Consider the following 10,881-nt stretch of genomic DNA (forward strand, 5'->3'; position numbering starts at 1 on the left):
GTTGATGAAATGTCCCCCCCACTATATTTTTTTTTTGTTTTTTGTTCAGGCGGATTTGAAATGTTCGCCCCATTTTTGTTTTTATTTCTTATTTATGGCGCGGTTGATGAATTGTTCGCTCCACTCCATACGAATATTATAACTCCGCCCCATTCCAAACGGACATTATAACTCCACTCGACCAAATTTGGTTTTGGTCTTGATTCAAGACCAAATATAGTCCGAAATTTGGGTTTAGTCTGGAATTTGATCTTTAGTCTGTTCCACTGCGTCACGTTTTTTGACCAAAAATTTGGGTTTGGTCGCCCACTGTGGACGCTCTAAGCGCCTAGCCCCTTCGACTTGCGACACTGACTCTCCGCAATGGCTTCACTACCTCGCAAGGTTCGTCCCAATTCCAAACCCAAAGCATCTGCTGGGAATTCAGGTAATTCTTTAACTGCTCCGAATTCTTCATTAGTAGTTGGAAATGATGATTTGTTGATACATATCCTAGTGCGCTTACCAGTTAAAAACCTAGTTAGATCCAAATTGCTGTCAAAGAAATGGTTCTCTGTCATCTCTGATCCAAATTTAGTCCGTACTTATTCAGCTCATAATCGTGTTACAATCTCTGGGTTATATTTGAACCAATGGACTTATGCGGCTGAACCACCATTATATGCGTTTATTCCTCTTGATAAACAAGATGTCAGTGAACCTATCAAGAAGAGAAATGCTAATATGCCTATCAGAAATGCAATGGACACTAGAGATGTCCCACCCAAAACCCTGAATTTTTTGAATAATCGTGGTGATGTGTGTATGAAGATTGTACAGTCTTGCAATGGTTTGCTCTGCTGCAGTTATTCTGAATTGCGTGAAAACGAGTCTGGTTGGATTGGTTCTAGAAGCACCGAAACCAAGTCTTATTACATTTACAATCCAACCACAAAGAGTTACAAAGTCGTTCCTGAATCTCCGTTCAGGAAAGATGGTTGTCGTACAGTTCGGAGTATGAATTTGGCTTTTGATCCAATAAAATCACCTGATTATGAAGTTATTTGTTTCTCCAAAAACGACGAAAAGAATGCACAGATTGAGATATACTCTCCCAAAACATCTTCATGGAAGCTTTGTGAAGCTGTCTTTGAGGGCCAAATTTCTGAATCTGAATTTACAAGTATTGTGACGGACAACACTGGTGTTTTCTGGAATGGTTCACTGCATTGGATTTCAGAAGGGTGTACTTCAGCTCATTTAGATATTGATCGAGGATTAGTAAGGGAAATGCCTATGCTGCCTGATTGTAATGATGGTAGTGACAGCGATGACAATGAAGAAGAGGAAGACGGAGACACTGATGAAGATGAGGATACTGACACTGACGAGGATGAGGATACTAATAAATGGAAATGGGATAGTACATCAGTATTATATTTTGGAGAAAATGGAGGACATTTGTATCTTGTCCGAATTTTTTATCCTCATTGGAGAATTAGATTTGAAATCTTGGAGTTGAAGTCTGACTACACAGGATGGACAGTTAAGTATCGTGGGAGTTTTAGAAAAATGACTCACCGGTACCCAGAGCTACTTCAACAGAAGAATTGGATCGAACATGATTTTTTCGGTGTGGAGTTTTCGATATTGCTTGTTGAGGAAAAAGAAAAATCCTTAAAGATGGTGATAAGGATAGTAGATCGGGTTGTATCTTATGATCTTAACAACAAAAGTTTCAAGGTAGTTCATGAGTTGCCATTGGGTTATAGGCCAGAAATGTATTCGACTGCATGGTTTGAAGCTTATCCAGTCATTGAGTCATTCGTTAGTGTTTGATTTTTTGCTAGATTTTTATCTTCTTCTAAATACTCTGAGTTCTCTTTGGTTTTTAAGGGTTCATGTAATTCAGGTCATTTTCTTTTGGCGTCTGCAGTATCTCATCTTTAACAGTTGACATAGGTAATAGTATTCACTGCCCACTTTAATGTTGTTGTCACTGGTCTTTTAAATGAAGTTATTTTCATTGTTAGTGCTCAAATTTCTCTCTTTATTTGTGATTGTGAACATGTGGAATATGGTTGTGATTTTCAGCTTCTTTTGTATTTGTTCAACTTAAGTCACTGGATTTTGTTAGTTTTTAGATGATGAAAATGTTTTGAGTAGCATTACAGTCTTATAACTCTCCCTTGGAGCCTGCATAAATTTCCTGAATGATTTTGGACCAAAAACTTGCTGGTAAGAAAGAACCACAAGAAAACCAAGGCCATGAAAACCTGACACCTGCTGCAGAATCTGTGAGTTATTAACTGACAAGGCAGTGTAAATAAGAAGTGCATCTAGCAGCTTCCTCTTTTGTGCAACAGTCGGGCTGTAAATTACTGGTTTCTACTAAGATTATAATAACATGACTTAGGGTGCTCGTATGAAGCTGATTATGGTAACTGAAAAAATTGACAAATAATGTGAAATAATTGTCTTCACAAGAGCTGCTCTAGTGGATATCACCAATTACAGAAAAAAGAAATAATGTACAGTCTTGGCATTGAAATTCACCGAAGTTCAATTGTTTGATCTATATTTGCAGAGGATCTCCTAGTGGACCGGCAGCCTCATTACCATTTCCAGATCAGTTAGCTTGTTCACTTGCAATACAAACTTCACTTCCAAGCAATTATGTTCTTATAGCTTCATGTGTCGCATCATAAAACCCTGATGGGGGCTTCTTCTCCATGAAAATCTCAGCATTATAGTCAGTAACCTTCTCTTTCCCACGCTGTTGCTTAGTATCGGTTATCCCAGCAGCCAACAATTCTCTCTTTTTCTGCAAACAAGCAAGTCTACTGGCTTCTTCAAGGATTTTCTCTCTCGCTCTTCGTTTCGCTTTTTTTCCACTTATGTTGGCTAACCTAGCACGCGCTGCAGACAGCATTTCCTCCGCGTCATCATCCCAATCAACAGGATCAGGACGAGCAGGCCGCGCTTCAGGATTAGGGTCAATCTCTCCTGGACGCAACTTCCTCGGATCATAGTTATCAGGTCTATCACTCTTACTATCCACACCACAGGCAGCATCAAGAAGCTTCTCGTAGCGATCAATACACTGAGAAGATGTTCGCCCAATAGTTGAAGCAATTGTTTTCCATTGCGATGGCATGACCTTTGAAAGATGAAGCAGCCTTTCATCTTCTTGTCTTGTCCATTCAACAATCTAAACAAAAACCAATCCAAACACAAATTCAAATTTAATAAGAACCAAACAAACAATCTTTCACAAACCAAAAAGACTTAATAAACAAAACCATGTAGAAATCACAGAATTAGGTCATAATTTTGTCTCCTTAACCCTAATTATTAAACCCTAAAACCAGAACCATAAAGGGGCAATCAAACATTGTCCAATTGTATCAATACAGGGTTTTGACTTCCGATAGATTATACTAGAAATATTTCACCAACTGGGTTCTTGGAATTTTCATTCAATAACAAAAAGGGGGAAAGAACACGAACCTTTTTAATGGAAGGATCAAGCCATTGGCACCACCTAGCTTTGCAGTGAATGGCAGATTTGCGTGGAAGTAATGTAGAGATTCGAGACCATTGGTTACTGCCATATTTCATAACCCCGGATTTGAGAATTTCATCTTCCGCGTTTGTCCAAATACCACCCTTCATCACAGTTCTCATCTTTCTGTTTCTTTTCGTAACTCTGTCGAACAGCAACCTCTCTATTTATATAATTTGTGCCCTTTCTATTTATGATCGATCGGCTTCAACGGTGCGCATTAGGGTGAATCCTACGGGAATGGCGAATAGCTAATAGGCCCAGTTATCTGCTACTGTGGATCCGTCAAACCAACAAACTACGTACCGCGGGCGGCCAACCATCAACTGTGCCCGCGGGCGTCAAACCAACAAAACTATGCATTATTGCTTTGGCCGCTCGCTTGGTTGATGTTCAGCTTGTCAGCTATGCTTTGGCCGCTGACGTTTAGCCCCTCTCTAACGGCCATCCAATGGTGGGTCTCGTATTGTCACATCCGCAAATGCACCTTCCAAACTCCTGGCATGGATGTACCCGGCAGTAATGTAATTCAGTGAATCAAGCTTCACCCACGAATGCTTCAACCTTATAAGTTTGCACCAGTACAAACAACATCACTTACACAGTTCTGCAACGAAAGTCTTTAGCCTTCTTTCACTTATCTTTTCTTCACAAATGCTTACTATAAAGCATGCATTCAATAACACGATCATCTAACCAAGAACACTTAGAGCATGACACAATTAACCCATTTTATTGCATCAAAGGGAAGATATACAAAACTTGTCCACTTAGGGACTTACACGGACTTGTTCCTCTTGAACCAAGCATTAACCTTACAAAAACTCTTTTAATTTGAGTCTCACAATCTCCTATGTAAGCCTGCTGATTTTCTCATGCCTTTGCACTATTTATACAGCAGCTTTAATGGCCAAAACTCGTGCACAACACTTGCACACGCATGGGACAGCCATCTATCCCATATGGCAGTTCCATAACCGCCAACAATTGTGCCAACTGGCCAGTTTCTTTTCTTACTCGAGCCAGCCTTCCACACCTGTTCCAAAGCAGTTATGAACACTCTCCCACGCTTATAAATTTCCTTTATAACTATCCTTTCTTGTCTCACACCTTTGGCACACTTGTAAAGCCAATATCCAACTCATAATCGTCATTTGATCCATAACGTGCAACCTTTACGCATTTTTGAACTTGGCCTTGAATAAATACTCAGACGGCATGGCCCTAAGAACTGATTGAACCCATGTATGATATTTTGTATGTTCAATCACGTAGTAGTCTTGGAATACAGGCAAACCAATTCTAAACTTGTTTGGAAGTGTGGTATAACCGATTCCAAGAATGCATATACATGTAAATGTGAAATAAGGATTCACACTGAAAAGATGTCAACATACTTTGAACATGAGCAGTAACTCTTATCATGTATTGTTCAAAGATATTCCTTAGTACTCAAGGTGATCCTGTGCCAAAATAAATTAAGAATATTTTAATTAAGGTTTTTGGTTTTATATGCTTCAATTACCAGCAATTAATGCATATCTTTAGAGAATAAACATTTACTAATTGGAGATTTTCTATTGAGAGATTTCGGAAATATTAGACAAGCATTTATTGGAATTAGGAAAACCGAATTTTTCCATTCATTGCATATCTTGAGAATATCTTCGGTTTTGGAAATTCCTTAATGTCCAAACATCCTTGGTGTATAAATACCTAAGTTTGCATTTCAAGCAAACTATCCTAAGAGCCAAGAAAACTTCATTTCTTGTTGTTTCTGGTGGAGCCGTCTATTCAGAGAGGAAAATATCTTAATTAGGTGAGATCTCTTACGACGGCTCGTTTAAAGACTTATGTGCGATCAAGAAGATCTACGAGGACCGTCGGTGGGAAACTAGATAATTGCAGTGTTATTAGTTTTCGATTGACTTGATTAACTAACAATTGTTGAAACTTTAATTACACCTAGTTTGTTTATGCTTGAGAATCTTCTCTCCTGATATAAGATTCACTCAAACTAAATCAGAATATCGACATGATCTTTAGAATTGTTATTAGATTTAAAGACATCTTGTGATAATCCATTGTTAACACATTTCGTTCTGTGGGTGATTGATTACAAGAGATTCAAGGGGTATTGTGTAGGTTACTGAAGATTAAAGAATATTTGCAGACGGAGAAGATTTCTTATTAGTTTTCGTATCTTGTGAATTTGTGTGCACAAACCTTGATCGGCTGGGATCCAACTAGAATCGGATTTATTTGATTGATTAGTTGCGTGAGATCGGCATTCTCTTTATTTATCTTTGAGATTTATATTGATTGAGTGTGAATATATACACACGAAGTCTGAACCGAATCGTTGTACTGTATCGACTCAGTCCATATACGACCACATTTGGTAGATGACTTATAGGTTGAAAATAAAATATCGTGGTGTTTTTAGGTACCCTCGTCTTTTCAATTAGTATCAGAGCATGCAAACACGAAAAGATCTACCAATCTGTATTTGGTGTGATCCAACCTATAAGATTTGAATATATGACTGATTCAATTAACGTACTATCAAGGTTAGATGACTCAAAGTTTTTTCAAATGAATACAAACAATGAAATTGTTGAGTCTCTTCGTTACAAATAAATTTGTACTTTCGACGAATGTCGTCTGTATCTTAGTTTCACATAAGATGCTTCGAGCAAAATTAAGAGAAAAATGTCAGAATTTGCTGAACTAGAGAAACGACTTTCTGATTTAACTAATGAGATTAAGATATATGAACAAAAGGAAGATGAATCTTTATCCAAAACACTCAAAATTTTGGATAATAAGAGTAAGGTTCAAGATGAGGTTGATAAAAATTTCTCAAAGAGCTAGATCACTCAAGAGAGACTAATAATTATAAAGGAAATCAACTCATTCATGAGTACTTGATGAATTATACCTCTGAGCAGATAGATATTTGTGAAGAAAATGATCTTCATAAGTCTCCTGAAGAATTTCTTCAAGAAGATTGTGAAGGGTCAGATATCATTCGAGAATCTACCAAAATATTCTTTGATTTGCCCAAAGCAGAAGAAGAAATATTGATATCAATTTCTGAAGAAAAGTGTTCGTCTCATCATGAACCCTATGGCATGTGTAAACGATTCGATAATTGGTTGCCGATAATCAAGAATCAGTGCCCATGTATCAGTCTCTTTTGGATCCGGATTCACATCCGAATACATGATAATTTAGACGATGAAACCAAAGAGAGATGGGTTATTATCTTCTTCTTCCTCTATCGGATTCGAAGAAAACGAAACAGTGGACTAGGGTTCGAAATTTCTTCTCTTCGAATTTTTGGATGTGTATTTCAAGGAAAGAAATTGTTATCTACTTACTATAGGATTCAAGAGGAACAAATGGTTACCCTCAATTATTTTCAAAAAAGTTCAATCAGGGAGATTCAATACTCAACCAACCATATCGATTGTAAGTGGATTTTCACTCTTCTTGTTGTTTCAATGGCAAATAGAGGTAGAAATACTAGAAATTTTGTAAGCAATGAAAGCTCAACTAGGAACATGATGCTCTATTCTACTGTATAGATGTTAATTATGAAAACATGCCTAGTCTCACTTATGATATTGCATAAATTACTTTGTAGATGATGAATGTATCACCAAATTCGGTTCAATCAAAGAACCCATTATGGAAATGATCTTTATGGAAGTATCGGATAAAAAATACACGAAATTTGTTAATGGAAGAGAATAGGGTATTATTCATGAATCATCATTCAAGGCTACTCCGGACCTTGTCAAACTATTTTATGCGAATATGCATGAGATGATCTTTGAAGGATGCACCTTCCGTACCATGATCGGTGCAAAATATTTTGAAGTTAACAAGCAGGTCATCTCGGAATTGATTCTCTATCCTTATAAGAATACCTTCTTACCTTGTACGGATCCGACATATCGTGTCGACAACAACACCATTTCTTCCTTATTGGTGGAGTATGGTTAGTTAATACACTTCTCATTCATAATATTGAGTTCCATATCAAGGTGTTTGGAAAACTAGTTTTTGCAAATCTTTGTCCTAGCAATATGCATAAGTCAAGGTGGATAAGAGATGTTGTTGAACTTGTATATCATCTTTTCAGAGGAATCAAAAACTTTGATTTATGTGGTCTAATAATTATATAGATGATTACAATTCGAAGAAGTGGAAGGAGAACTCCTGAATTTGCTTGTCTGGTTCTAAGATTTTGTAGCTTTTTGGTATTGTATGGCCAAACTCCAGGAGAAAAATTCAAAACAAACTAGGGGAAGGAATTCTTAACAAGATGAGAGGACAAGTATACAATGCTCCTGCTCTCATAAAAGTTGAAGGTGACTTCCAAACACTCAAGAGAAGACTACAGAGAGAGAACAATTTTATCATTGACTTAATTGATCATGCTACCGACAAAGGAAGATACTGATTTAGACATCTCAGATTAGTATTTATACCCCTAATGTGTAATATTATGTATATTATAGTTCTGCCTTGTAAAAGGCGTTTGGTATTTTTGTTGTACTTGTTAAAAACTAGTTGTAGACACTTTGTGTATAAGAGTGCTTAACTTATGAGATGTTTGTTATTAACCTTAATATTCGATCTTATATGATGTAACCCTTATGATTTGTGTGGCATTTTGATTTAGCGGGATTAAGTTCTATACAATGTTGGTAGGCTTTATCAAAGGATCATAAGGTGTTCCGATTGAAACTCATATGTGAAAAGTCACAATATGTTGAATCAATTTGTGTTTACATGAGTTGTGTTTAGCATAACATATGTGTTTCGGGTTTTCAACTTTTGATATTGGCATGTATTAGTTAAAACTGATTCAACCTTTCTCTGGTAAAGGTTGCTCTTTTTTTTGTTCTTTTGTTCTTGCGAGAGGATGACAATAATCGGGGAAAAGTTCTTATTTGAACTTGCATTTAATGATATATCTTTCTGGGAAAAGTGGCTGCGGAATTTGAGGTAATGAATTTGTTAGTTAATCGTTTTCATGTTTAAGAAAAGCCTGTTTATATTGCATATATTTTGCTTTTGCTTAACAAAATTTCAGTATAATTGATATGTTTCATTATACTGTGTATGGATGTGTGTGATTCAATTATTTCCGGTTAAGAAAAATTGTGTCAATTTATTTGGCTTATTGTTTGGTATCTTCTCTATTGTTGGGTATCAAGTGTTTTTGCTTATTGAAATTCGGTGCAATTGCGGTGCTATAATGTATATGTTTATTTCAATTGCTTCCGGTTAAGAAAATAATTGTGCAAGTCAAGTTATTTCGGTTTGTATGTATTGTTTATGGCTTAACAAAATACGGGATCATTTGTTTAGTCCAATTGATTTCGGATAAGAGAAACTAAGTTGATTATCATCTTAGTTAGACTTATCAAATTGGAGAATTCGGTTATTCAAGTATAATGGAATGCCTTGACAAGGAAAACTAGATAACTAACCTAGTGTTTGTCTTGTATAAAGGGAAAGGTCTAAGTTATTGTCTGAATAATTAGAGCCTAATGAGAGAAATAAAGTTAATTCTGATCTTTATTTTGGTCTTATCAAAATAAGTGATTGTGCATATGCAATCGGTCTAACAAGAGAATTAAGTTTCTTAGTCGAATTGTTAGACTATTAGGGAAAATTGCTTCGGTCTTTGGTTTTAATATTGATCTAAAGTGGTATGTGAAACCATCGTTCTTAACTCTTATAAGTTGTTTACAAATATTTTAGATTTGTAAGATCCTTTCGGTTTGTCCTTTATTTTCTCGAACCTTTGTCATTTTGTGACAAAAAGAGGGAGAAATATATGGAGTAAACAAGTGGTTTTTAATCACTAAGAAAGCACAATTATGCTTAAACATTATATCTACGAAGAGTAAAACATTGACTAAGGGGGAGAAACATATCATATTGTTGTGCAGTACTTCTTACTACAAAAGGGGAATAACAAAGATGTTCGTATTGAATATTTACCTAGCTTACTTTTAGGGGGAGTAAAGGCATTTGTTATTCAAATGTCAACAACGACATTTATTGATTAAATATATGTAGGTTATTGTGTTGTTGAATCTTGGAATCAAGCGTATGTAAAATGAATAATTTGTAATTTGTTTATCCATATGTAATAAGAGGTTTGTCACTAAAATTGACAAAGGGGGAGATTCTTAGATCATAGCTAGGTTAAACTCACCAAACGTTGGTATGTCAAGTTTAGTTGTCATATTTTAGTATCAAAACTCATCTAGAGTCGCTTGATTAAATACTAGAGTCAACTTTGTTTAGGTTAGACTAGAAAGTGTAGGAATGTTGAGACATATAAGTATCACTCCGAATACCTGAAGAATGTGAAGAAGTAACGAACTACAACGACGACATCATCCTTCCACTTGAGGTTAATAATATTGAATTGAACAGTTTTATTCCTAACGTATCTTTCAAGTCGTATTATATTTAAAACATAACTGCGAAGCTGTACATATTGTATGATACTCTAGTATGTGACATGATCATAATAGTATGATCATAGTATTAAGGAATTATACTACGAAGTATAACGCTTATCTTTTGAACTTCGTGGATATGACATCGACATAATATTGTATATATTGTTGTGATTATGCGAATGGGTTATGGTGAAGATTTCATCTTAGGAAACAATGTTTTACATTTTTTACATTCATGAACTTGTTTCGTGAATCGAAAGGGAAATCAATAGGCTTATTGGTTTGGCTATTTATTACAAATCTTTGGATGACCAATATGTGTGAGATGGTAGAACCGATCTTAACTTAGGTTACTATCTTGGTATAACTAATCACAATGCCCGACTTATGATTTGGTATGACTGGTTTTGACAATTGATGTAACCGATTCTGAGTAATCACCATGTGATGGTATGATCGATCCTTGTAATTGGTTTGACCGATCATGAGTGTTGTGTGACCGATCCTTGTAATCGGAGTAACCAGTCCTGGTAACTGGTGTGACGGATCACAAGTAATACCAAGTGTAGATGGAACCGATCCTTGTAACTGGTATAACCGATCCTAGTAACTGGTGTGACCGATCACAAGTATTTCCATATTTAGGTATAACTGATCCTAGTGATTGGTAGAACCGATTAAACCCATGTATGTGGTTTCGTATGATAAATCACATAGTAGTCTTTGAATACAGGAAAACCAATTCTAAACTTGCTTGGAAGTGTGGTATAACCGATTCCAATAATGCAAGTCCATGTAAATATGAAATAAGGATTTGTGGTGAAAGATGCCAACATACTTTGA

At 36.0% G+C, this 10,881-nt stretch overlaps 2 protein-coding genes across 2 annotated transcripts; one reads left to right on the forward strand and one right to left on the reverse strand.

The window, feature by feature from the left end:
* Positions 1-363: 363 nt before the first annotated feature.
* Positions 364-1,818, forward strand: LOC113351698 (F-box protein At5g07610-like). Its single transcript, XM_026595638.1, has one exon. The coding sequence runs from the start codon at positions 364-366 to the stop codon at positions 1,816-1,818; it is 1,455 nt and encodes a 484-aa protein (XP_026451423.1).
* A 593-nt stretch (positions 1,819-2,411) lies between these two features.
* On the reverse strand, positions 2,412-3,756 carry LOC113353769 (cell division cycle 5-like protein). The gene is made up of 2 exons (XM_026597267.1): positions 3,490-3,756; positions 2,412-3,190 (listed from the first exon to the last, which is right to left on the reverse strand). The coding sequence occupies exons 1-2, from the start codon at positions 3,664-3,666 to the stop codon at positions 2,654-2,656; spliced, it is 714 nt and encodes a 237-aa protein (XP_026453052.1). The 5' UTR covers positions 3,667-3,756; the 3' UTR covers positions 2,412-2,653.
* Positions 3,757-10,881: the final 7,125 nt, after the last annotated feature.

Source organism: Papaver somniferum, chromosome 2, assembly GCF_003573695.1.
Source record: "Papaver somniferum cultivar HN1 chromosome 2, ASM357369v1, whole genome shotgun sequence".
NCBI classification, from domain to species: Eukaryota; Viridiplantae; Streptophyta; class Magnoliopsida; order Ranunculales; family Papaveraceae; genus Papaver; species Papaver somniferum.